This window comes from Daphnia carinata, chromosome 7 (assembly GCF_022539665.2).
Source record: "Daphnia carinata strain CSIRO-1 chromosome 7, CSIRO_AGI_Dcar_HiC_V3, whole genome shotgun sequence".
In the NCBI taxonomy this organism is placed as follows: domain Eukaryota; kingdom Metazoa; phylum Arthropoda; class Branchiopoda; order Diplostraca; family Daphniidae; genus Daphnia; species Daphnia carinata.
In genome coordinates this window covers 3,577,050-3,604,660 of record NC_081337.1, presented here as the reverse complement: position 1 = coordinate 3,604,660, position 27,611 = coordinate 3,577,050, and the positions used below count along the sequence as shown (strand labels likewise).

Sequence of the window (27,611 nt, the reverse complement as noted above, 5' to 3'; positions counted from 1 at the left end):
TCGAAATTCATTCGGCCATTTGGTGTCCTTTATATTCTCTTCGTGATTACAGCTTTTGTGTAGGCCAAAACTAAATCCTAGTTGGGTTTTTTTGGCTGTGCAGACGACATCAAAATGAACACAAAAAGGTATGGACCAAGGCAATAAGAAAATAAGAATGCCCCTATGAATGCGATGGGACGAAGGCCAAGATTCCGTCCAGAAATTGTGTGTGTCCCATGAAGAAAAAAAAAATTGCGAATTCTTTTTCTCTACGCAATTTGCCTTTGATTGCCAGCAAATAAAATGGTGGCATTAAGTAAAAAATAAAGAAAAGGAAATAAAATGAGGTGTCGATAATAACTGAGAAGAAAAAGGTTTAAAAAAAATTTGTTAAAAACAAAAATGTTAGTAAAATTGAAAGATGGATCCTTCAACTACGCCGACAGAGGGAGACGCTAGAGGGAGAGCGCACGCTCGCCAGAAAGAGCGCGACACTGTAGCCGGTCATGTCTGAACTTGTCAGTTGTGTGGACGCCTCAGTCAGCGACTCACCATCGAAATTTCGTCTGGCACAGTTGCACATTCTCAGTTAGACGTAGACCTCGTTTGGTGTTCCCGCGTTTTTTCAGATCCTCATTCTATTGTGTGATTGAACACGTTTTTTCAATTCTTTCCTCTAGTCGTAGGAAAGAAATTGAACAATTTTTTCAAGTAGTGGGCTAGAAAAACTGAGTTGAACGGACAGCAAGATCTTTGACAGACAATCCTTGTGGACGTGCTAGTGTCGAGCGTGAATCCTTCTTGTATCTTAGGTGAGTACCCTTTGACGAGTATTTTTAAGGAATACAATTTAAGGTTGTTTAGAAAGTGGATGAACTGAGTAGGGATGCACGGGCCAGTGAGGGACAATAGATTGCAATTTCTGGTTTGACTGCCGGAAGCCGAGATTAGATCTTGTCTTAATTGGTTTCCAGTTTCCTTGTAGACTGTAGCAGGATTGAACTGTAGTCTTGATTTGTGACGGGATTGACTCCACGGAATCTTTGATGTAGAAAGAACGTGCTATTGCATTGGGTTGAGTAGATTGGCAAACCGTTTTTTTATGCCTTTTGTTTTATCACATCGATTCAAAATCATCGTACCTCATTAGATTCAATAAGTTGTTCAGACATGCTGTACGAGTAGATGAATATAAATAGCTTACGACGTAGTTAATATTAAATTTGAAATTAAACTAATTAGGCATATTTAATTTGTGTTGTATAATTTACTATTACGGCCAGAGGAGTGAATTATTAATGCTACATTGCAGTTACGTTAATGACGTTCTTGTTGATTTTTGGACTTTGATGACCGTCGAATCCTCTCATTCCCATAGTTCTTACGTATTAATTAACAGAACAGCAAGCATTCGAACGGATAAGTATTTGCCCATTATGCCTGAAGATGAAATTAACAAACACAAGCGTAATCAATAAATCTTTTTTTAAAGAAAGAAATAGAAAAAAGATTTATTACAGGTGATAATGGGGAACTAAAAATAATCATTTACCAAATAACGAGCAAATTCTTGTAGTTAGCTTGCGCGTACCGTTCCTTGGGTCTATCCTACCTCTTAGATACGACCTTACCGATATCCGGAGTGGATGCCTACGCTCATTATAAAATATCTAACGATAAAAAAAGAAATGCTTGCTTGTGCTCTGCGACTTGTCAAGTATGTGCTCGGGTCTCTCTTATTTTGTCCCATCTTCTTTTTAACCTGGTGTAACAAAGCTGAGAGGCAAAAGCAGTCCATAAACAATTTCCAGTTACGAGATAATTCTTTCTAAACGACTAATGGCCAAGTATAAAAGCTGTGCAGTAGGTGTGGATACGATTCACGATTCACTGCTCTTTTAAGTTGTCTGTTGATACATTTTCAAGTATGAAACTGAGAATAGTTTGAGAGCATCAAGACAAATCTCGCGAGGAAAAAAGGAAGTTCAAGTTGTGCACGCGCAAGCTTTTAAAAGGTCCGAACTCGAACGTGTGGTTGCTGAGAAAGGGATGAACAAGTTCATGGCATTTTTTTGGTCGATGGTCAGACACATAACATATGCATACAAAACAAGATGGCACTAACTCTTGCACAGGCCAAAACAACCACGTTTTTTTTGTCGCAACTTTTCGTTTTCAAATTTCTGATAGCGATACATCTTTTATCTTTACCCGATTATCTTAAGAACGAAAAAATCGGGGAAAACTCGTTCAACCGCCATCCGGTCGCAGAGCGCGATTTCCTTTAGCCGTTTGACATGATTGTTGTGTCACTCTGGCTTTGTTTGCGTCGTTACTTTCTTTCATTGTCTTTGATATAGCTAACCATCTTTCTTTTGTTTATTCCATTCTAATAAGCTGATTCAACTAAACGATTGGGTTTGGCCGTTATTGATGTCAATAGATGATATGATTGCCAACAGTGTAGCTAAGGATCCTTAGTGGCTTTAGCGGTAAATGCAATACAATAAATACAGGCTCGAACGACAATAGAGGAAGGAAGTGGGAAAAACAAATGCAAGTAGGAAGTGCTCCGTCATTGCACGTTAACGCCGTTCGGTCACTGACAGAGTCGTCGATGGCAGCCGAGTTAATCGATTTCCGGCAGCTCTGCCAGAGGACACGTGGAGCTCATTTGAACTTGTTTTGCTATATCGCTCTTCCGGTTTCTTCCCTCGCATTTTTGGAAGACGACCATCTTTTGTTTATTGCATTACCAATATATATACGTGTTTATCTGATCAATCATAACCAGTTCGCTTTACATTCTTAGATGCAGCTTCTCAATTTAATTTGCCTACCGTGCGTATCGCATTTATGTTTCTATATCGTCTCATTGTTTTCTTTTAACTCACTCCTTTAAACGGCGAACGGTCGAAGTGACTCACAATGGTTCCTCGGAATTGTGCATATATAGATTACTTGGCATTGAAAACGTCATAGCCTTGAAACGTTTTTCCATCTAGAGCCAATGCAACTGATTTGCATCTGTCGTTTACATCAACAATTTTCAAAATAGGAACATTTAAAAAGCTATATAAATTTGTTTATTTCGGTCGCTGCCGCCAGTTGGCCACCACTTAATTCTCTCTCACTCCTTCCTGTTTCTCAACTTGTAAAATGACGTTACACGACTGCGAGGAAAGCGATAAGAAGACCGTTATAGGTGAGGGATATTTGATGTACAGCCAAACCGCTGCGTGAATATTTGTCCCTCCGGTGTATATAGTAAACAGGAATATTTATGTTTGTGCCAAAGCTATTTTCTGCTCCATCTATTTCGGTTCGACTATCGGAATAGTCTACCGTGTTGCCTGTTTTTATCTTGCAAAAAAAGAAAACGGCAAACAAAGAAATGGAAAAGGTAATGATCTCTTATCTGTAGCCCCTTTGTTCCGCTGTCAATAGGACGCGAACTGAACATCGTAACATGGGAAAGTTGTTTGTTTTTATCTTCCATTTTTGACTCTAAAAATTGACAGGGAAAGTCGTAGCGAAAATTAAAAAAATTATTTAAGATTTATATGCCATTTAATATGTTAGATATCTAATGAAAATTGAATCTATTAATTTTTCTAGGTGTGGCTGGAAGGCAAATTATTTTCCATCGTGTACGAAGACGTGCAAAATTTAGAAGAAAATGGCACATGTTTGCCAGCATCTGCGTTTTCCAGATTTTTGCGGATGGAATTCCAAAACTGCACGCCACATCGGATAATCAGATCGACGCCGATATTCCTGTGATCGCTGAACATCGATTCGATTCTAATTTATTAGACGAGGGCCGGGACTAGAAGAGATTGAAATCGACTAGTTATTCCAATGGCTTCTGAAAACGTTTGGTCGGAGCAGTTGGCGGACATGGCGGACGAAGCCGCATATGGGTCCGATAAAATGATGCTGGACGACATTGTGGGCTTGGAAGAGCTAATGGCCCTCAACATCACCAACGAGAACGAATTGGACTGTTTGTTTAATTTCTTGCGCCAACCTTATCCGCCGGAAGGCTTCGAAACTGTCTCCGCCTTTTGCAACAGTACGTGGGATGGTGTCAGTTGTTGGCCGACGACGCTGGCCGGCTCGACGTCCGTCCTCCCTTGCGTCGACGAACTCAACGGCATCAAATACGACACGGCCCGTAAGTACCCACAATGTCTTTTAATACTATTTCTTTCTTTTTGTCGCTTTCTTTCAGGCCGTTAATGTCTGAATTAGCATTAAATAGTCAGTTAAGAAAGAGGAGGAGATGTAACTAGAGTCCGCTTTCGAATGGGTTCAGTTGTTCGTGAAAAATAACGGGAGAAAGATTGCGAGGTAGTGACATGTCACTGAATTATTTATTACATAAGTGAATCAGAGCTTAGGATTATGGCAACTCATAGTAACACGAAAAGATGGACTTGATGGGGATGTGGACTGAACTTCTTTTGAATTTTGTGATAACTGCAGCTATTCTTTTGTTTTTACGTAACACTATGTCATGTTTCTTGAGATCAAATCCAGCAGCTGACATTTCCCCCTAAAAATCAGTCACGCAGAAAGATGGACTTGTTAACCCCTCCGTTCTTCGCAAGTACTTTAAAGCGTCCGTCGCAACTAGTTAGCAACCGAAACCCGAAAAAAGAAAACAAAAGGAACGAAAACAACCTTAGTTATTTGATCACAGGGTGTCTGGAAATCCATTGGCCTCACTGATCCAGAAGTCACGATCTCGAGACGATTATGACGTAGTTAGCGTTTATAACTGAAAATGCTACGAGTGGCAGTAGGTTTTTCTATTAATTTGATCGTTAACCTTTTTTTGGCATAGTTTCTACATTGAATTAATTTATCCTTGACATGAGAGTTCTCTCTAAAGATGCAAAATGAAACTGAAATTTATTTGCGTGGACTTGTCATCTTTGCTTGAGACCCTCACACGTCGTTACATGTTGACGTCATCTTTGAAACGATGACCACAACTTTTTACACCATTTCTGATGTATCAATGGATGACACAAGTTAACGAAAAGAGAATTTCTTGTACCCTTTTAAAGCTCGCCATCGTTACCTTTGCATGTAATTTTTTATTGCCATTTCCGAGTGACTGCGTTCAGGTACTCGCCATTGGGATGGTAGAGTTAAAGCGTTCCCTTATTTGATTTCCCCTCGTGATTCATAATTCCTTTGATTGGCCTAACACGAGTGGCACGACAGTAACTAAAAACAGCTGGCGACGCACTTTCAATTCGCAAACTTCCATAACTTTCGAGTGCGTTCGCCATCAGCAGGACACGTTGAATTTACATGATGGAATTTATTTTTAAAAAAACATTTGCTTTTAAAATAATTTTTTGACATTCTCTGTCACAGTAATAACTAGCCTACATAATTTGAGACCTATTTCATGGCCCATGCGTTTCAACAAATTTGCATCCCTGACCCTCTTTTAGTTTATATTCCTAGGACATGCACAATGTTCTTTAAAAATAGTTTTGCTTGATTTTTAAATTCTTTACTATCCCACTTGTCGTTTTGGCCCTATTTTGCTTACGTGACGCTTTTCTATTTCGATGTCGTTTACAGGGACATGTAGAAGCTACGAACCTTTGCTGCGAAATTGTAGAGCTTAATTTAATTTCCGAAAGCCATTCGCTATTCTTAGGGAATGAACTTGCTACATTGTCTTTTTAGGGCAATCCATTATAAATGCAGGCTGAATAAGCATCAAATCACATGACGTGAAGAGCTCATGGTAATTGCGTCCCGATCACGTAGGCAGCAAAAAAGGATTAGGTGACTTTAGTTTCAAGTTTCAACTTTGGTAAAGGTATGGAAGCGGGGAACAAGGCGCAAGGTGAGTGGAGAAACGCAGGGAATCAAATTTCCCCCACGCAGCAACAAAGGATCTTTAAAAGATCGCACGTGAAACAGCTCAGAGCTTTTTCAGAAAATAAAAAACTAACTTGGGGGGGGGGGGGAGGGGATGCAATATCTTAAAGAAAATCTAGCCTCCAATTAAGTTTAGCTTAAGATTTTAAAAGATTTCATTTGTTTTGAATGATTTCATGTTTTGGAATTCCGGTAATCTTCGATATTGGGCGTTCATTTATTGATCGTAGGGTATTCGAACAATCCATGTAGTTTATTAAGCGTTTTTTTCTTTGGCTTGCTTATGAGGTCGGATTCAATTGCTCTCTCTGCTTCATAGGGAAATTCCGTTCTGTGGATGATTGAGTTGCTAAAGAAAAAAAAAGAATTAATTAGTCAACTTGACTGAGGAGAACTCATAAAAAAACGCCATTCTCTTTCCCCTTCGATTGGTAGCGAGTTTCCCCATCTCGTAATTCAAATGTACTTCAGCATATGGAAATTTAAAACAGAACTTTAGTTATAGAACTCACAAGTCTTACACAATTATAGAAAAGTGAGGCATCTCTTCTTGAATGTGATAACTGACAATTAGTACATAAAACTTTCCATCTTCAACTTCCATTTAATTTTATATGATTCGATATTAATTGATGTTGATTTGCTCATTCAGATAATGCGACGAGAGTCTGCCAGCCGAACGGAATGTGGGCAAATTATAGCAACTACCGTTCGTGTGTGCCGTTGTCGACCGATTTCGGAGGTGCAACTCCCGAGTACGGCGTCGGCATCAGCGAGGACACGACCACCATCTACTTTACCGGCTACACCGTCTCCATCGTGGCCCTCACTCTCGCCATCTGGATCTTTATTCACAACAAGTTAGTTGTTGATTTGTTATTCGATATCCATTTAGGTAGCCCTTTTTTTTCTATAGTACGGCACCTCTGCTGTTTATTGTGTGTGTGGTTCTCCTTTTTGGATTATTTTTTTGAATTAAAATTGGATGCTGGGTTGACGTCAATGGACGTGTAATGCGATCCGTACGGAAATTCGATTCCGCCTTCAGCAGACACGTGCCGAGAACCAGGTTCTTTTGTCCATTTAGAAAGGAAAAAAAATCTTGTTTACATTTACAACCGTTTTTGGTTTGTGTTTTTTCTTACATTTTTTTCGCTTCTGCCCTTTTCCGGTTTCACACCTTTTGCGTTGTTGTGGAAACCAGCGAGAAAATTGACCTTTTCCCTGCAACATTTGTAATAATTGGCGTCTAGGTAGGCTAACGTTGGGGCAAACTTACAAAGGATGCGTTATGCTGCTGGGCAAAGGTTCTGCAGAAACGCTTTGTCCTACTGTACAAACAGCGTGATTTGATTCGACAAAGGTTCTGTTTCCAAAGCCAGGTGAAATGGCGTGGGTCGGATATGATTCCGTGTCCGGGAATATGTTGGGGATAAATTGGGAATGCATCAAGGTTGATCGTTTCTTTGACAGTCGGGAAGTTAGCTCGCGCTTTAATTAATAGAAAAGGGCAAATCAGATTTGCCGAATAAGGTTGGCGGTGGCATGTGGCATGTTTTGCTGCTGACTGTAAAACGAGTAGCCACTAAAAACAGTCCTTCCAAAGAATTGCCTTCGTCGTGATTATTTTAGCTACGGGAATTCAAGCATGAATCTATTTGTGTTTTACAAACCCTTTTCTGACTGTGATGGAGATCCAGCGTTTTTCTTTCTGCCACTCGTCTTCTTCTTTTATTCGTCCGAGTTATCCGATATTACTTGCTTTGCCGCTGACAAATTGTTTGGCTTGTTAACCGTAAAAGGTGCTGATGTGTTCTTGTTTATCTACTCTGACTGCTTTCCATAATTTTCCTCTCGGTTGTTTGGCAATATCATTTAATGAAAGAAAGGATTGAAATTTGAGACGGTAGCTTTTCTTTAAAAAAAAATTGGCTAATGGAATGAGTTTCGAATTCTTTTTTTTTCAAACATTGAAAGAAGACCGTGATGGAAGACAAACCCAAAGAGAAAACAGCACGTACGTCGAAAGTAAACGGCCGAGAAATGATGACCGTGTCGTTCCGTGTTGCCCATCGACTATAAATAAAAAAAAAACGACTTTCATCCGTTTGTCTTCTTTAGAATATTGCTACCTCAACAGTAATATTTATGTATTCTAACGTTATACCCCCCGTCAATATGGTATAGTTTCTCTTCTTGCTCCGTGCAACCCATTTATTGTTTCCTCTTTAATGGTTTTGCGCGCAGGAACCAAAGATGTTGACATCATCGGCTTGTCCTTTTTTTTTTTATTAAAGAATTTATTATAACATTTTTCTCGATTGCGGTGGGAAACATTACTATGTATACCATATCGCAGCCGTTAACAAGAGAAGGGAAACAGCTAAACTAGTGGTATGGATGGGGGGGAGTATATAGGAACGTGCCTGACATGGATGAAACTAAAGGACGTGCTGTACAGAAATACAAGTAGTTGTCGCGCCCGTCAATATCTTTTGGCTAGACGACTGATTCAGCACGGCAATCATTGTAAAATGATTAGCGTTATTCTTCGTTTGGCTTCTTATTCATCCGAATGCCATTTGCTTTTTTGATACGAGTGCGGAACGTGCTGGCGGATCGATTCCACCTCGTTATTAATGTGACTGTGTAAACCTATAGATTTCCATCGTCTTACCTATTAGTGTCAGAGGTTATGGAATTTTGCTGAATACTTCAGTGGCCAATTGCTCTTAACGACGTAGTTTTATTCCCCATTATTTTCAAGTCTTTTCCGGCTCTTTGCACCATTAAACGTTCTTTATAGGTTTTTAAATCATTAAGCTCTTTTTGACGTGAATGTTAAACAAATCATGGTAGAAAATCAACAGAGCTTTACGTTTGGCTCAATAGATTATCTTTTATCTTTTTAAAATTGTGTTTTTTTTTTTTTTTGGGGGGGGGGTTAATGTTTTGATCAAATTACACGTGCAAATCTGGTCATTCAACACTGATTTACATCGTACCGCCTTTCCAAATGGGCTGCAACATCACGGAACAATTTATCAAACTGATTGGAAGACGTAATGAAAGAGAGAAATGTCTCCAGTTCATTCTTTTTTTGGGTGTAGGACGTAAAAGAGGTTGGCCTTCTTTCGCTTCATTAGGAAAACTGATGACCGTCTTCTTCTATTTCCAAGCTTGTTTATTTAAAAAGAACTTCCATAATTTCAATCGAGCGTGTCTTAAGTCTTTCTCTTTCTAGTCCTTCAGAGTGACGCAGTATTTAGATCATTTGCGTGCGCGACAAACGTTTAATAATTTTCCGATTAACGATGTCATGCAACAGGGAAAGGGCAAGCGTGAGAATTCCATCACATGCGCCTCAGATGTATATGACAACTTGCTATAACATCCTTTAATTCTACATGTTTGTGAAAGAGTTGGGAAACAGTCTGACAATGTCATCCTGACAAAAACGAACAGTTTGATTCAATCGCATGATGGTCTCTCGTGAACGATCTAGTTCTATCAATTTTACATGCAGTCACGCAACTGTTTTACAAAGCATTTTTCATGACGAATTGGAAAATCACGGAGGGTTGTTGGATCAGATTATGCCGTGCACAAATACAATACGTATTTTTCTTAACAACATCTATGATTGCACAGGGACCTCCGCTGCCTGCGCAACACAATCCACACGCACTTGCTCATCACGTACATCATGGCCGACCTCCTCTGGATCGTCACGGCTACTCTGCAGGTACGTTTTTCTGTCATACCAGTTTGATGTTTATCACATTAATTCTATGGTTGCAGTTGTACCGTGGCGAGACCAATAAAGGATCGTGTATCATAGTCATTTTTCTTCACTACTTCCACCTGACCAACTTTTTTTGGATGTTTGTCGAAGGTAAACCATGTTTTTTTTTAATCCTATTCAGAATCGGAAGACTTTGCAAAAAAAAAAAATCCCAATCGTCGGCGGGGCGTCCAAATTCAATTTCCTTTACTTCATTTCCGACCTAAAGACGAGGGCTTTCACGCTTTCTCAAACTCTCAACGTGAAAAGCTTATATTAAAAAAAAAGAAGTGGGTGACATGTGGAATAGATCGGGGAATATGACGATGTGGATTTGGTGTCGCATTTAGCATCGATCGCACGCCGACGCTACAGACATTAGGACAGCCCTTAGTAACCTGGCTGGTGTACGTGCCTACGTTCAATGTTGTCCCGATGAATGTCGGGTCTTTTCTTTCTCCCTTCTTTCCGTCTCTAGCAAACAATATTCGTAAGATCTGGAGCGTTTTAGGGACATTGTGCGATGGTATTCCTGTGTCGTTTATTTCGCGGGACTATTGCGCTCTATGGATCTTTGTTCGGAGAAGATGTATAAACAAGTTCTGAGCTCTTCCTCCGCGAACGGGCTACTGTATTTCTAAGAATTTATTGCTAGAACGTTGGAACAAACTTTGGGGAAATGGCAACCCAAACTAATAGGAAAAGAAAGAAAATGCAGTACATAATTTCTATTCCCGTTCTCCGAAATGCGTGGCAACGCATTTTTTGTCAGCCCTCCAACCTTTTCTTCACCAAATGTTTCATTGGACATGATGACATTCCTGTGCCAGTCTCGTTTTCTCACAGAAACGAGAGAAAAGATTTTCGCAAAACTGTTTATGTCTCGATCCTGCCACAATAGGTTTTTACCTCTACATGCTCGTCGTGGAAACGTTCTCTGCCGACAAGATACGATTACGCATCTACGCGCTTATTGGTTGGGGTAAGATATTTATTGAATTTATTGTTTTCTTTTTCTTCGAGCATTTCCTTATTGGAGCCCAACATTTCCTTCTCACGAAGTGCGCAATTTGCTAAACAATGTGGGTCTCTTACCTGACGGCTGCGTAACGTTAAACGTTGTACTAAATCGATATCAAACGTATCATTCGCGTGCAGAGAAAATGGTTTTGTTTAAAATGGTCTTTTTTTGTATTCTGGTGATCGTTTGGCAGGGATTCCGCTACCGGTGGTCATCGTGTGGGCTGTCGTTAAAGCCAACTGGTTCACTTACACGTCGACAGAAGGCCACGTAAGTCTCTTCAACTTTTATCTTTCAATTCTTTAATCGTAAGCAAAACGTTACGTACTTGTCAAAAAGGTGCGTCAACATTTGATTGCATTTTACGTTTGTCTCACATCCATTGGAGCAAACGAACTAACGTAGAAAGGATCTGTTTACATGCACGAACTTGAAGTAACGCTCAACAATTACAGACGACGAAGGCCTGTTACTTTGATGTTCTTTAGGGCGGATTCGATTGCCAATTTGACTAGTTGATTTTCTTGTGAATGTTGACGTCGTTGATCGTGTGCTTCTGTTCATTTTACAGCAGAAGCTGGACCTGGAGTCATTCCTGGCCAACTGTCCGTGGATGGTGTCCAACTCGACAGACTGGATATATATGAGTCCGGCTATCATTGTCCTCTTCGTCAACATTCTCTTTCTCGTCAAGATCATGTGGGTGAGTCACATTTTTAGCTCGTTTTTCATGACAAAATCAGCTTTCAACACCAAGTATCCACGAAACTGTGGATAAAACAGTGCATACAACTTCTGCTACTCTAAATTTTTTTTTTGAGGGGTCACGCTTCTCATTAATAACACATTGAATACCTACAAACAATATTTTGACCATACACCTACGCATGTGTTGCATTTTCACGTCGCCTGCAGATCTTTTGCATCCAGCCTTTCGCTGCTATACTTTTGGTCTTCTTTTACCATTTCTGGTTAGCCTTTCATATCGGAAAGTTCCAACACATGATTAACATTGGCCATTCATCATAACTTTTAAGTTTCTCTTTTTCCCAATCCAACCTACTTGACATAGTCGTAAATTTTTTCTTGATAATCAGATTTACCCCAACAAAATATGATCTAAAACTTTAAGGAAAATAAAGCGGACTGCAAGTGTTTTCCGACATATTTCACGTCCTATTGGTTAGATTTGATGGCAATTGATATCCGTTTTCGACAAATAGACCTGCCTAAAATTGATCACACATCGGAGAAGTTCTTGGGTACACAGTGCCGTTGAACTAAGTTAATTTATTGAAGGCTGCTTACCATCAGCATTTAACATTATCGTTTAAACCAAGTTCACGCTCACGCACCCACGCTTTTCTTGATACTCGAGTAGAAGCAATACATTTTGCAAACAAACATGTGAGAAACGGGCAGTGTAATCGGCTGATGGAAAAACAACATCAATCACTAGGTTTTGATCGCACCCAGATGAAAGTGGACCTCTCTGCGCACAGAACTCGCACGCGTGAATGAAAGGTGATCAATGATGATGGTCCGTTTTCTCGCTAGGGGCACGACTGTAAGAGCGTCAGAAGGATCGAGTAGCTTTGCTTGCAAAAATCTATGAAGGAAGCTGCCAGTCAAGTTCAGATGCATAGTCGGAACGTCTAGTACAATACGATCTTGCTTTTCCATCATTTATCTCTTGCTCTTTCAACAAGAAATTCATGTTTTTAAGTTAAATACAGATGGGAGAATGATGGATGTTGGATACTGCGAACGATGGATTTATCTTTTTTTTTTTTGTTCTCTTAAAACGGTGATCAATACTTATTTAATGAGGCCTTTTCTCTTTTCTTCTTTATTGCTGTACTATTGGCAATGTTTCCAGGTTCTGATAACGAAACTGCGCTCAGCTAATTCAGCCGAAACGCAACAGTACCGCAAAGGTAGCAAAGCTCTTTTGGTGCTGATTCCTCTTCTCGGGCTCACCTACGTGCTGGTCATCGCCGGACCTACAGAGGGTCTCATCGCCATTTACTTCTCACACATTCGAGCTGTTCTTCTTTCCACTCAGGTTCGAAACGACATATTTTTTGTTTAATTCCCTCACTTTTCTCAGGTATTAATCGGTTCGGCATAACAAATCGTATGTGTCGCAGCGTACGTTGCATCAAGCTCCCAGAATTTGAATGACAGATATGCGTAACATCTGTTAGGTGGAGTTTTAATTTACAAATCCCTTTTGTCATCACTAATATGCAAAGGAAGGCTCTATGTGGCGCTATTCAGTCGGCAGCTGTACGGTGTGAAGTCGAACAGAAACTTCGAAGACAATTAGCTTTGAAATTTAGAGCTCTGCTCTGCACAAAAGAGAGATAGTAGAAGGCTGCCTTTTGCTATAGAGGCTGACGTAGCCAATAACCATCTTTACAAGGTCCTCGAGCGGCATCTTCCCCCTGCGCTGTCATCATTATCGTATATTTCGTGTAAGCTTTTTCCTGGAGAAAAATGTAAGGAATCGACGTTGTGTTATGTCGTTTTCTGTTTGCTCCATCGCAGACATACTCTCCTTTGTTGGGCATTTGGAACTGAATGGAACAAGGTAGAGATGGCTTGTGATGGGCCCTGCGTCTGAGTCATTGTTGCCCCATCATAAATATACAGTAGCCCAACTGGAAATGTACTACAGCAACGGAATGGATTGGGCGGAAGAAACCGGATAGTAGTTTGGCATCGACGCCAGGTTGTTTGAAGCAGTCCACTCTTTCAACAAATGTTCTCTTGCCGGTCTCTGTAATTCTGGCAACTCTTCAACCCCCCCCCCCCCCTTTTTTTTATTAGTTCACCAAGTCTCTGCTTTGCCCCTTCTGTATGACCCGTAGGTTTTATTACTCGGTTATTCTCCGTCAACTGCAATGCTTTGAGACAGGTCAGCCGGAAGTCCAGGGTAAATTGGTACGACTGTAAGTTTCAGCTTCACAGAAGCTAGCGGACTTGAATGCAATTTAGTAGGTTTTATATTTCTTCTGATTTTGTTCGTAGGATTTATCAATTAGGTTCGTTCATAGGTTTTTCGAATCATTGAAATCTTATTTTGCATATATTAAATTGTTACTTCTGTACAAATGTTCTTGTAAATTATAGCAGTAATTCTATTAATGTGTTCTCTGATTCAGGGATTCCTGGTCACTTTGTTCTTCTGCTTTCTCAATACGGAAGTACGCAACTCGTTGAGACACCACTGGAACAGATGGAGAACCACTAGTCGTTGGCTTGATCATTCCCAAAGTCACAATAGCCGAGCTAATAGGTGTGGCGCAGTGTTAAGTAACAAACGCAATGCTATGGATGGATTTCGAGCTACGTCCGAGAGCACCAGGTAAACAAATCTGCTTCCATTGAACAGAGCCGATTGATACGGCAAATGAAAATCTGTTTTGTTTCGTAGGTTGTATAGCAGCTTTCAAGAACGCAGTCAGAACAAACGTGATTCTGCGTTCAGTGATGTGACGATGGTTACTGCCTTCACCCCCAGTTCGGTCATTCATCTGAGCAATTTCGGACCGAGCAACATTAGCGGTAATTTTTAATTTTAAACGTTTGAGCTAGGGTAAACGTATGTAAAAATGTTACATAATAATGTATTCCTGACATTTTATTTCCTGGCTTATAGTTGAAGGCAATTTGGACATGCGAGAACAACTCGAACTTTACCTGCCCAGCAAAGTGAATAAATGCAGAAACTCGGTTTGTTAGCCATCAGCAGGCGGGTTGATAGCTAGTGGTCATTGGCAGTCACTACTTTTTATGGAGATGTTTGCTCACAACGGATACTGGTATTTATGTAAGTTGATTTTACATTGTATTCGCGATATTGGAGAACAAATGTTGCGTGCATAATTGCATAATTTAGACATAACCTTTCGTATATCTAATGTGTGTCATCCGATGGCTGCAAGCTTGGTTTTGATGAAATTTCAACATCTAACTGGGAACGTTTAGGACATTTTCGAAACAGTTATTTGTTTTTCTTTTTTTTTCTATTAGTTAGGATTATGAACGTTTGATCAACAATCACCGCTAGTAAATTTTTTCACGTTTACAAAAAAAACTTGGACCTTTGAGGATAGGTAAGAATAAATCTCATTTGAATTTTATATTTGGTTCTACCCTTACAATATCAAAGCTTTCTAGCAGGCCCAAATATTTTCATCTAAGTATTAGCAATTTATATTCTTGGTTTTCAGAAGGTACCAACATTCATTTGCCAACGATTTGGAATAGGATTTCCTTCAGGAGGTGTACGCTCATACAAAAACCGAAACAATATGCTACTATGGGTGTTACTTATTTCACTGTAAACATTATCCATGTATTCGTCACGGCCCTTGTTTGTTTTGTGTTTTTTGTGGATGTTTTCTCTGTGTTGGCGATTCACAGCGATAACGAAATTTCATCGGTGCGCTTAAACTGATCGAATGGTGTAATTGTGGAAACGTGATCCTGCCTTCAGTTAATAACCCTTAAAGGCGCTTTATCCGACGCCTCTCGTTCCATACTGGTACCTTAATATAAACTGTGCGTATACGTACGTCAAGTTTTCCTATTTCCAAATTTTTGACTACTCAACTAGGCGTAAAATAGCTTGTTGTTTTCCTAACTGAGGATGCTAGATTTTCTGCTGAATCCCGAATTGAAGACACGCACTAAAGTTGTACATCATACTTCATACTGTTACTTGAACAATTTTTTGACGATAACCAAATTTATATATGTATAATCGGTTCAATAAATAATGTGTGACGTGTGTTTGAAAATTTTCATTTAGTTTCTTAAGGAAGAAAAACAATTGACAGCTCGAAGGTCGGAAAAGTTTTTTAAATATTGGAAAAAAAATGGGTAAATAAATCTATTACAGCTACAGGCACTTTTCTCCACTAAAAAAATGCTGATATAAGAAAAAGAAAAATGAAGGCTTTTTTTGGAATCAGTGTTAACTTTGGTTCTACTGTGAGTTTTGTCCAAATCAAGACTGTTTTTAGATTGGGCTTTAGGGAATAAATGGGAAAAATGAAATGACAATTTTTTGCGTAACAACCCCGTTTTCTTCCGTTTATTTCCCAAACAAATAGTTTAACAAGAAAAAAAATGTATTTTTCGAAATCGGCATTAAATTTTGCATTAGAACAGGTGGTTTCATTCATTTTCGGAAGATTTCCCTTTTTTGCCGATTTTGGCAAAAATGAGCGTGTTCGTTGCAATGAAAACATTCGTCTGCTACCTGGGCAATACAACTGTGTTTAAACAATTCCGGAAGATGTCCTTTATGGCAATCCGCAGACCTGCCGTAATCGCGATTGAAAATTAATCGCGATTGCGATTTCGATTAAAATTTTAATCGGCGAACAAATTATTTTAAAATAATCGAAATCGGCGATTAAAGTGGAAAAAAATTTATTTTTAATCGCGATTATTTTTCGATTATTTAGTGACATCTATGAACGGTAGATGAGACTATATGAAAGTCTACTCATAGCTTTGTCATTTTTGTAGCAGACGCTTTTTTTTTAATTTTCACTTGTTTCAATTTTTTCAATTTAAACAATGGCAAGTTATTTTCTTACTGCTAGATGGCGGTCAAAAATAATCGGAAAAACAATCGCTAAGAAATTTAATCGCCGATCAAATTTTTTCAACAGACGAATGATCGCCGATCATTTTTTTGCGATTATCGACGGCTACCGATAATCGCTCAAGAAATAATCGGACGGCAAGTCTGGCAATCCGTTTTACACAAAAAAAAAAAATTTCGCCAAGAAAAAAAAAAAATCACACTTTTTTCTTTTTTCCGACACGTAGCCATCTACCGCTCAGACTCGTTATTACTGGCGTAGGCAATTTCAGTCCATTGGATTCCATTAGCAGTTAGTTCAGTAGCGTGGATGGAGAATAACGCGTGGCTGGAGGAACAATTGAAAAATGGATAGAATAATACAACAAAAGGATGATAAGTATAAACATTATTATATTGGTTTTCAATTATTAATTATTGTTTATTAGATCCAATTATGAAGCTGCAGGTCCAATTATTGGAACAACACAAAATATTAGATAACAGCAAAGCTAAGGATGGTAAGGCCTAATATGTAATGATTCTATTTATTTGCTTTTATTCATTTGTGTTTTGTAGCTCAAATTTTGAGTCTACAAGCTCAGCTAGGGGAAAAGAACAAATTGGAACGGAACAGTTTCCAAACAGTGAAGGAGGTTTTTCAAAACTCATCCCTAACTGAACGTGAGGATGAGTTGGCATTAGGCGAACACAGCCAGGTACCTAAACTTTTCAAATAAGAATTCAAAATAAGTATAGAATTAAAAAAAAAATTATTTATTGTTTAGTTATTCAGTCTACCACCTGACAGTGTGTTAAAGTTAAATTCTGTTAGTGCTGCACTAAAAGAATTGTTAGTAATAAGTCCATGCAGCGAAGGAAGTGAACAATTGTGGGACCGTATTTGGGCTGAAAATGGGTGTGGTACGGAAACCCAGAAATAGCACAAGTTCAACATAAAACATGAATTAGTTACTTTTCGTTTTTTTGTCTATCGAAAAAGTATTTTTAATGCTATTATTTTGCATTCACAGAATTTTAGTGGGGGATCAAGTCAAGTCTGGAAGTGTTACAGGATGGAAGAATGAGCCTACAGTTGAAAAACGCTGAAAGTGCATTACCATTAAGGTATGAGGTAAAGTAATAGAGTATACAAATTGTCTAATGAGAAGTACCATCTTGTGTGAATGAATCCTGTGTAACAGCAATCCTTTATAGTTCTGTCAGCCTCAAATAATTCTGCTTCTCTTGCTAAAGAACAACTTGTCCTTTACGTTCAGAGTGTTGGTGAAGCTGGGTACTTAAATGGCCCTAAAAGATGTTTCATTTCGTTGGCATTGCAGCAATGAACATCATACATGGACTTTTTAGGTATGAAAGGAATTTTCTTGAAAATTTTTTGAATTTATGACAAAGCATTTCTCCTGCTTTTTGCCAACCATGTCTAATCTAAAAAAAAATTTTATCCAATAGGAAAGGATTTTCAGCATACTCTGAACACAACTATCAACAATGCAACATTCTAGGGGTGCTATTTTACCATTCAAGAGCCTTATACAATGATTTTCATCTGCAATTTGTATGGCCTTTCCCAAGCTTCTGCCAGAAGTTGAATCTATAAGTCATGTAAGTCACATGAGCAACAATTGAGATGCTTAATGGTGTTTTTCTTTTCTCAGCATAGGTTAATAGTAACATTGGATCTGAAAAGATTCTTGGTTGGGGCAAGACAATGAATAAATTGTATTGATTGGATGGATGACATGACATTGCTATACTTAATTCGGATTCCCCAGACGGTATTTGATATTAAAAAAATTGAAGTGCATATCTGGGCTCCCTTCTTTTCTGAAGCCCCGTTTCCCCTTGACTCATAATAAGCCCGTAGGGGGTCATGCCCCTACTGTACGGTATATATAAAAACAACATATACCGAGGTTTGGAGGGCTCTGGCCGGAAAGGGGACGTGGGGTGCCGCTTAGTCCGATGATGTGTTCACGGAGGGTGACGTGGCTGCCCACAAATCCGAACTAAAGGTTAATCGCTCCTGTAAAAATGTTCCAAATCTTCAGCTCTTCTTCCGGCTTCTCTTAGCCAATCACCGGGTAATCTCCCCGGTGGGTCAACAAGGCAGTGTCTCCCCCTGCCTGGGTTGACGGCAACTTTTGAAAGGGCTATTGTGCCTTTTTAAAGTTGCAAAAATAATTGTAATGTGCAGAGAATTGTCAATAAAATGTTTTTTATAAAATATTTTTTGCAAAATTTGTTTCTTTTATTGTCTGTGTTAGCTGTGTTCACACATTACATTTCTCAACTTTTTTTTTTATTGCTTTGCTTTTATTTGTTTTTGTCACTTTTGATGGTAAGCATTGTTTCCATGGGTTTATCGTTTATCTTTAAGTATTCAATTATTATTTATTACACTCTTTGTATTCTTCAACTTAGATTCAAGGAACAACGTGTAATATCTGAATATTTTTGAAATAATTTTGTATTGTTTTACTCGTATGGGAACCGATCCCAAGACATTCAGCATGCAACGCCGATGCTCTAACATTGAGCCACGAGACATATCTAATTATTTTATTATCGCATATCATTTGTTATCGTCTAGGATGTTTATGCAGTCTTTCACAACTATATGTTTATCTTTCTATTAGTGTCTAAGGTTCATAGCTCTGTGGTAGAGCCTTTAGCTACGATACCTGATACCCTGGGTTCAAACCTCTATAGATGTGTAAAAATGATATAAATAAATGTAGAAGAGAATATTGCAGAATTGCATTTCAGTTTTATTCTAAGTGTAAATGCAAGTCCACAAGTGACTAGAAAAAAGCCAACTTAACGTCATACGATTCATGGCTCATTGGTAGAGCATAGGTGCGGTGTACCGAACATCCAGGGTTCGTTCCCTGAATAATAATAGAATGCTTACAAATAAACGATAAACCCATGGAAACAATGCTTACCATCAAAAGTGACAAAAACAAATAAAAGCAAAGCAATAAAAAAAAAAGTTGAGAAATGTAATGTGTGAACACAGCTAACACAGACAATGAAAGAAACAAATTTTGCAAAAAATATTTTATAAAAAACATTTTATTGACAATTCTCTGCACATTACAATTATTTTTGCAACTTTAAAAAGGCACAATAGCCCTTTCAAAAGTTGCCGTCAACCCAGGCAGGGGGAGACACTGCCTTGTTGACCCACCGGGGAGATTACCCGGTGATTGGCTAAGAGAAGCCGGAAGAAGAGCTGAAGATTTGGAACATTTTTACAGGAGCGATTAACCTTTAGTTCGGATTTGTGGGCAGCCACGTCACCCTCCGTGAACACATCATCGGACTAAGCGGCACCCCACGTCCCCTTTCCGGCCAGAGCCCTCCAAACCTCGGTATATGTTGTTTTTATATATACCGTACAGTAGGGGCATGACCCCCTACGGGCTTATTATGAGTCAAGGGGAAACGGGGCTTCAGAAAAGAAGGGAGCCCAGATATGCACTTCAATTTTTTTAATATCAAATACCGTCTGGGGAATCCGAATTAAGTATAGCAATGTCATGTCATCCATCCAATCAATACAATTTATTCATTGTCTTGCCCCAACCAAGAATCTTTTCAGATCCAATGTTACTATTAACCTATGCTGAGAAAAGAAAAACACCATTAAGCATCTCAATTGTTGCTCATGTGACTTACATGACTTATAGATTCAACTTCTGGCAGAAGCTTGGGAAAGGCCATACAAATTGCAGATGAAAATCATTGTATAAGGCTCTTGAATGGTAAAATAGCACCCCTAGAATGTTGCATTGTTGATAGTTGTGTTCAGAGTATGCTGAAAATCCTTTCCTATTGGATAAAATTTTTTTTTTAGATTAGACATGGTTGGCAAAAAGCAGGAGAAATGCTTTGTCATAAATTCAAAAAATTTTCAAGAAAATTCCTTTCATACCTAAAAAGTCCATGTATGATGTTCATTGCTGCAATGCCAACGAAATGAAACATCTTTTAGGGCCATTTAAGTACCCAGCTTCACCAACACTCTGAACGTAAAGGACAAGTTGTTCTTTAGCAAGAGAAGCAGAATTATTTGAGGCTGACAGAACTATAAAGGATTGCTGTTACACAGGATTCATTCACACAAGATGGTACTTCTCATTAGACAATTTGCATACTCTATTACTTTACCTCATACCTTAATGGTAATGCACTTTCAGTGTTTTTCAACTGTAGGCTCATTCTTCCATCCTGTAACACTTCCAGACTTGACTTGATCCCCCACTAAAATTCTGTGAATGCAAAATAATAGCATTAAAAATACTTTTTCGATAGACAAAAAACCGAAAAGTAACTAATTCATGTTTTATGTTGAACTTGTGCTATTTCTGGGTTTCCGTACCACACCCATTTTCAGCCCAAATACGGTCCCACAATTGTTCACTTCCTTCGCTGCATGGACTTATTACTAACAATTCTTTTAGTGCAGCACTAACAGAATTTAACTTTAACACACTGTCAGGTGGTAGACTGAATAACTAAACAATAAATAATTTTTTTTTTTTTAATTCTATACTTATTTTGAATTCTTATTTGAAAAGTTTAGGTACCTGGCTGTGTTCGCCTAATGCCAACTCATCCTCACGTTCAGTTAGGGATGAGTTTTGAAAAACCTCCTTCACTGTTTGGAAACTGTTCCGTTCCAATTTGTTCTTTTCCCCTAGCTGAGCTTGTAGACTCAAAATTTGAGCTACAAAACACAAATGAATAAAAGCAAATAAATAGAATCATTACATATTAGGCCTTACCATCCTTAGCTTTGCTGTTATCTAATATTTTGTGTTGTTCCAATAATTGGACCTGCAGCTTCATAATTGGATCTAATAAACAATAATTAATAATTGAAAGCAATATAATAATGTTTATACTTATCATCCTTTTGTTGTATCCTATCCATTTTTCAATTGTTCCTCCAGCCACGCGTTATTCTCCATCCACGCTATTGAACTAACTGCGAATCATGGCCTACTATAATAAACGGCCAGCAAGCGCGCAATACCCCCTGCGCCTAAAACTAAATTGCCAGAGGGGCTTAATGATGATGAATCAATTTTGATCATACAGTGTGATTTTTTATTAATTTCAAGAGATTTTGTTTTTGGCCGATTTTGACAGAAGGCTATAGCCTTCCCACTTTTTCATTTTTGGCCAAATTTTAAATATAGTTTAAAATACATGATTTCCATTCAAAATTAAACGAGAATCACGAAAACCAAATTTATTTTTATGTAGGGTTTATAGTTTTCGAAATAAATGCATTTTTTCGTGTAAAATCTGACTGAAAAATAAGCCCGATAAAATAATAACCCGACTTTTTAGGATTTTTATTTTTTTTCGCAAACATACATAAAACTACATGAACTAGATTTAAAATGGAATGAAAAAACGAAAATCAAATTTGTTTTTAGACTAGGCTTATAGTTTTTGAAGTAATTTGGGAAAAATGACGGGACAAATTTTTGCGTTACAGCCGCTTTTTCTTCCGTTTAAACCGTTTTTTCTTTTAAATCTGCAAAATATGACATCTCTGCTGATTCTATGAGAATCACACGTTTTAATTAAAATTTAATATTAATAACGAAAAGAGAATTCGTTTTCTTGGTCAACAGTCGGTTTTTAAAACAAAACCATGGGTTCTGTTAGCGCTACTTGAAAAGTTTGTAACTGGTCATTATTTTCGTGATTCTTTTTTAAATTAAGACGACTTTGTAAAAGGTTATTCATTTAAATGTATTTAATTCGACTGAAAAAAAAACAACATGTAAAAGTTAAAAAACTTGGCGCTTAATGGAAACTGAGAAACATTGTCATTAAACTTTCATTTTCTTATTTATCTTTCATAAATATTCTTTTAAGTTTTCTTAGGATGAACAGAATCGTTGAAACCTTTCACATACCTTTTTTCTCTGCCAAAAAAATCTGGGAAGCTACCACCGACACGAGTGGTGAAAAAGGATGATGCAGAACACATAGGCATACGACAAACAATCACAGATTTTCGGTAGATTAATGAAATGGAATAACCATACAGAGTAGCATAATGTGTGACATGGTTAAAGGACAACCAACTCATAAAAGCGTGTTCTCTTGAGTTTTGACTAGAACATTTAAACTTTCTTCATTCAAAAACTTAACCATTCAAACGAACAAATTGTGAATGGAATGGTTAACTGACATTATGACATATTGATCATTCAAAAATGCAATTTCAAACTTAAGAAACTCAGTTGTACGATGAACGCTTAATAGTAAGCTCCCAATGGGACTCGGAGGCAAGAATTGTGATTATGTCCTGTCTATAGTAACCTGCTTAAACTTAAAAAAGAGTTTATATTTTTGAAGAGGAACAAACTAGAAGTGGCAAGTGGAAGGCCAGCAAAATACGGAGACAAGGCTAATTTCTACGTTAATTTCGCACGATCCAACGACTTCTTTTGTGTGCATAAGGCGACCAATATTTATGGATAATTGATTTCAGAATTAAAATATCACCCTAACCATAGATTACTGAAGCTATTGTTAGTGCCTGAATCAACACTAATATGAACGTCATTGTTGATTTTCTGTCGGATATTTATTATTGAGCTGTCTGAGTGGTCTATCTTTGATACGCAAGGTACGTCACCTAACATGGTAGGGCACTGTAGTCCAATCTGCTGATCGGCATCAGTTGGTTGTGCAGTTGCTGCGATTTCTCTTTTAAGTGTGCTAGGACGACGACGTCCAGCACGCCACGACTCCTCCCCAGCTAGCCAGTAAGTCATCATTTCACCTTTACCCTATGTGTTGTTAAAAGAATAACTTTAATTCTACTACTCGGTTAAAATTTCGCGTTAAAAATTGCTAACCCGAATAGAAGTTAATCCACGCTCTTCAATGACGAAGCCGCCCAACCGATCCAAGAGTTCTTTAGTGGCTGCCGATATGTGAATGCGAAGAGCTTGTCCAGTTGATTCCATCCTAGATGCGGTGTTCACCGTATCGCCGAAAAGGCAATAACGCGGCATTTTCAAACCGACTACTCCAGCGACGCACGGGCCGGAATGAATACCGATGCGTAACTTCAGCGTTTCTCCAGGTCTATGACGAATGCGAAAATTGCGTATTTCGGAGAGTAAATGAAGGGCCAATGAAGCGATTTCGGCCGCGTGATAGTCCCGGTTACGAATGGGCAGCCCACTGGCCACCATGTAAGCATCGCCAATAGTCTCCACTTTGTATGCATCATAGTTTTCCAATATCGAGTCGAACAAGGTGTAAAGCTCGTTGAGAAGACCGACCACTTGTAGCGGCGTGCTCACGGCGGACAACGATGTGAAGCCGACAATGTCGCTGAAATAGATGGTCACTGAATCGAAACTTTCCGCTTTAACAGGTTCTCCTCGTTTGAGCGACTCGACCACCGACCTACTCAATTCGTAAACAAGAACCCAAGTTTTATTAATTCTGAGTAAAAATAGAATCGAGTACTAGGCGTTACTTTGGTAAGACTCTGTGTAAAAGAGCTTCCGTTTTCTTCTTCTCTTCCACCAGCTGATCCGTCCGTTCCTGGACTAGACCTTCCAAATTGTAGGTGTACTTTTCCATCATGATCATAATGTTATCGAAAATGTTGGGCTTCCTGGAAAAAAAAGCATTGAAATGTTGTGATTAATCGTTAATTTTCGTGTTAGTTTCGTTTCTATGTTTACAATCCAGCTTCCATTTCCTTCAGGCGGCTACGGATGGATTTGAAATTGGGGCGCATTTCTGGCGTTTCGTGCCAACAGTCCTGCATACAGCGAATGATGTACTCCTTGCAATTCAACAAGGAAACGGGCGGACGGAAAAATTTGTAAGAGAACCGTTCTGGATGGGTAAGTCTTTCGACGATATCTGTCGAGTTCAAACAATTCCATCAGCATTTGACACCATTTCTTCTATGTTACACTTATGTTTGATCGTTTTTTTATTTACCTGTAGGTGACATGGTATCCAACAGGTCACCCCAAGGTCCTTTACGACCAAAGATTTCATAAAGAATGATGCCGAAGGAATAAACATCGCCTTTCTGAGTGCCCCGTGGAGGAGGATTCGGGTTACGAAACAATTCCGGCGCTTTCCACAATAGCCGTTTAGCGCATTTAGCTTTCTTTTGAGCTTCGTTACTGGTAGCTTAAAATTGGAAATCAATTAGATTTATTACAATGCTTTTAGCAACATTCAGTTTCTTTACCTTTGATTTCATGTAGACCAAAATCGGTGATTTGCAAAACCCAACGCGAGTCGACTAAACAGTTGGAAGATTTCAGGTTGCCATGTGATACAATTTCGCTTTCGTGAAGGAATATCATTCCCTGTGCAATGGGAAGGAGTTGTTACATTTTATGTTTTGACGCAGGTATCGTTCCAAAAAATAATACCTTAATTAAATCAGTGACGAGGGAGGCGATGAAAAATGTATCCAGCTTGAAATCGAGGTACTTGAGAATGTCCTCCAAACTTCCCCGAGCACAGTAAGCTGTCAGGATTGAGATGCTTCCATTTTCAACGGATACACCCATAAATGAGGCGACGTTCTCATGACGAAGTGCGCTCATTTGTTTCAATTCCTTCCGGATGTTGTTCGTGAAACTCAAGCTTTTCGCGTGGATGGTCTTGATGGCCACAACATTGCCTTTGTAGCTACCTGTTCTAGTGTAGAAACGTTTCATGCCCTGGTCAATGGTGGAGGAATCATCTTTGCCCGGCGATCCCTTATCTTCACCAGGGCTATTATTGGTATTCCGCCCGTGATGATGGCCAGTCAGGCTCCTAGCGACATAATGGTCCGGCATGTCAGTGATATCGGCTGGGGACGCAGTAATGATGATTTCGCGAGTGTCCACCTTCCAGAGTAGGCAGGCCAATTTGTGCGCATAACAGTAATGTCTGTTAAAAATGTAACCCCAAAAGAAATGAAAAACGGCAAGAAACAATAGTGAAGAAAAACCTGGAAACATACGTGGAATAAAGAAAAAAAAAAATCTCACCTAGAGGCCAAGCCAATTGTTACAATAAAAACAACACCGGAAACTGTACAAACAACGCTTCTCCAGTCTGGCGTTGCAAGTCGAACGCACATTTCCCTGGTGAAACCGCAAGGCGATTCCGGAACGGGTGGACCAAATCCAATCCAATCGATTGGACGGCTCGAGTTAAAATATAGAAAGACCTAGTCGCCGACGGCCATAAACACAAACTATTAAGAAACTTGCGGTTGCGTTTTATGAATGAGCTTGTATGAGAACAACAAAAAAAAAAAATCCCAATAAACTAAAATGAATGTGAAAAAATACGAAACTCACCGGGAAATCTTTAGGAGAACTGCTGCCAGTGTTGTACTGGAAATACCCAACAGGTTGCATAACGTAATTTGAGACATCGTACGATGTCGGTCCAGCGAACCGTTTCCTTTGAAAAGGGAGCATGGAAAAAACCGTGTAATTACCTTCTGCATCACCGTTGGAATCGATGAACACCTAAAAAAAAATTACCGAAACAAAAGAAAATCGGGGATGTGAAATCGGATTGCAGTTGGAAAAGTACGTTCATACTAACGTCATATCCAAGGACCGAATGGTACACACGGCTACGGATGCGTTCCACGATGTTAGTCCCGTTACGAGGGTCGTAGCCATCGCCCAGAGATTCCGTCAAGGCCTGGGCGTAGAGCAGGACGGCGTCGTAGGCGTGATAAGCGTCAATCGGTACTTCGATATCGTCGAAAATCGTTGGACGATTAGGCACGCAAAAAGGTGGCCGAGAAGAATATTCTTTCATTTTGGCTAACATTTTCCTGTGATAATCAAAGCCTAATGTTAAGTTTCGTTGAAACATTGCAATTCATGATGGACTTGCCTGGCATTAGGATTGCGTGGATGGGATGATGTTACTTTCAAGACCGAACGAAAAGCCTGAATTTCATCTTGTGTTTTGACGGATGTCAAGTACGAATTGAGACGATCTTTAGAACACAAAGAATAAATCCCTTTTTATCGTTGTGTCATAAAACTGGCTACGATGAATGCCTTACTGCGATTGGTGTTTTGGGCATTTGTTTCAGGATCGAACGCGGAATCATCGATTGAAATGATCATGTAATCACCAGTTGCCAGTACTCCTAGCCCGTGGAGGGCTTTGACGAAATGAATGAGGGCAATGTCCTGGCCGATAAAAAGATAAACTGCAAAAAAAAAATACAATATCTCTTTATAGACCTGCTATAGAGAAATCGTTAGTAGGGAAACTTACTCCTCGTACGTAGAAAAGTACTTTCAGCAATTGTTTTTATGGCGTCCATTTGGGTCGGCGAATGGTCGTCTAGGTAAATTACGTCGATAACTTCAATCCTTTTGTCCCGAGCGGAGACCTGATAACAGCCAATGAAACTATTTTCTACTGCGCGGCATTCATATATCAAAGAACAAATACCTGGACGGCGTCTTTTATCTGGATCCATTCGTTCTTCTTCCCGACGATGATAAGAATCCTGTTCCAGCCAAAATTCTGCAACAAAGCTATTACTGGTTTCGATATTTTGGATGCGGGCGGAATTGTACGGGAGAATGTGAAGTATGTCTGCGGCATGTCCGATACCCTCTTTTCCGAACATTTCTGTAAAGATTCAAATTTAAAACGTCGATAAGAATAGAACCTTTTTGCTGGTCTGAATCTACAATCAGTTACACTTGGCTAACATATTTTAAGTCGTATACGCAAACGATCAAATTCAAATAGAAAAGAAGAAAGTGTTTTTTATGCGTATATATACACACATGCGTGATGATGGGCAGGTTCCAAGCTGCTGCTACCAGAGCTTCGTCTGCGCAGTGATGTCCATCAGGTCCAATGAAAGCGATGGTTAAATTATTGTCTCTCATCTCAGTCATCCGTCGAATGGCCAATGCCGTTAATCCATCATTCCCTACTATGTACAGGAATGCAAAACATTGCCTTGGACGTCGTTGAATTATTTGAAATATTATGTCATTATTCCAGACCTGGATTGCCAATGTCGGCGGCAACGAATTTAAGTTTACGTCCAGGCAGCAGATTAGGATCCTTGTTGACTGCTTCAACGGCTAACGGAATGGCACCAAGCGTCATCTTACTGCTTAGATAAGAGCTTAAGAAGCCAATGGTTAACGGCACCATCGGATCGATGGTAGATAGCTCTGTTTAGAGAAAGACAAATGAAAACGAAAATGACAATAGAGGTGATTAGT

The 27,611-nt window shown here is 39.1% G+C and overlaps 2 protein-coding genes across 5 annotated transcripts; one reads left to right on the top strand and one right to left on the bottom strand.

The window, feature by feature from the left end:
- The first annotated feature begins 533 nt into the window (after positions 1 to 533).
- Positions 534 to 15,495, top strand: LOC130695081 (diuretic hormone receptor-like). Its single transcript, XM_057518193.2, has 14 exons — positions 534 to 794; positions 3,601 to 4,159; positions 6,545 to 6,752; positions 9,544 to 9,637; positions 9,694 to 9,787; positions 10,578 to 10,658; positions 10,891 to 10,967; positions 11,269 to 11,400; positions 12,577 to 12,762; positions 13,865 to 14,067; positions 14,137 to 14,267; positions 14,362 to 14,532; positions 14,736 to 14,818; positions 14,936 to 15,495. Exons 2-12 carry the CDS (start codon positions 3,844 to 3,846, stop codon positions 14,442 to 14,444), a joined length of 1,605 nt encoding a protein of 534 aa, XP_057374176.1. The 5' UTR covers positions 534 to 794; positions 3,601 to 3,843; the 3' UTR covers positions 14,445 to 14,532; positions 14,736 to 14,818; positions 14,936 to 15,495.
- A 6,655-nt stretch (positions 15,496 to 22,150) lies between these two features.
- LOC130695592 (guanylate cyclase 32E-like) lies at positions 22,151 to 27,555 on the bottom strand. 4 transcript variants are annotated; one of them, XM_059496166.1, is made up of 16 exons: positions 27,387 to 27,555; positions 27,162 to 27,313; positions 26,818 to 27,000; positions 26,638 to 26,755; positions 26,420 to 26,569; positions 26,245 to 26,350; positions 25,945 to 26,182; positions 25,692 to 25,865; positions 25,377 to 25,558; positions 24,768 to 25,275; positions 24,581 to 24,701; positions 24,322 to 24,519; positions 24,057 to 24,240; positions 23,846 to 23,986; positions 23,214 to 23,775; positions 22,151 to 23,144 (listed from the first exon to the last, which is right to left on the bottom strand). In XM_059496166.1, the coding sequence occupies exons 1-16, from the start codon at positions 27,538 to 27,540 to the stop codon at positions 22,854 to 22,856; spliced, it is 3,462 nt and encodes a 1,153-aa protein (XP_059352149.1). In that variant the 5' UTR covers positions 27,541 to 27,555; the 3' UTR covers positions 22,151 to 22,853. The 4 variants fall into 4 exon arrangements, with proteins under 4 accessions (XP_059352149.1, XP_057374739.2, XP_059352150.1 ...); XM_057518756.2 differs by having other exon boundaries at positions 23,214 to 23,772; XM_059496167.1 differs by having other exon boundaries at positions 27,162 to 27,310.
- Between the last annotated feature and the right edge of the window lie 56 nt (positions 27,556 to 27,611).

Coding starts and splice junctions, on each gene's coding strand:
- LOC130695081 (XM_057518193.2), top strand. CDS start 3,844: ATGGCTTCTGAAAACGTTTGGTCGGAGCAGTTGGCGGACATGGCGGAC. Junction 9,788..10,577: donor TTTTTGGATGTTTGTCGAAG/GTAAACCATGTT, acceptor CTGCCACAATAG/GTTTTTACCTCTACATGCTC. Junction 10,968..11,268: donor ACACGTCGACAGAAGGCCAC/GTAAGTCTCTTC, acceptor TTCATTTTACAG/CAGAAGCTGGACCTGGAGTC.
- LOC130695592 (XM_059496166.1), bottom strand. CDS start 27,540: ATGGTGCCGTTAACCATTGGCTTCTTAAGCTCTTATCTAAGCAGTAAG. Junction 27,314..27,386: donor CGCCGACATTGGCAATCCAG/GTCTGGAATAAT, acceptor TCCTGTACATAG/TAGGGAATGATGGATTAACG. Junction 25,276..25,376: donor ACAATTGGCTTGGCCTCTAG/GTGAGATTTTTT, acceptor CATTTTTAACAG/ACATTACTGTTATGCGCACA.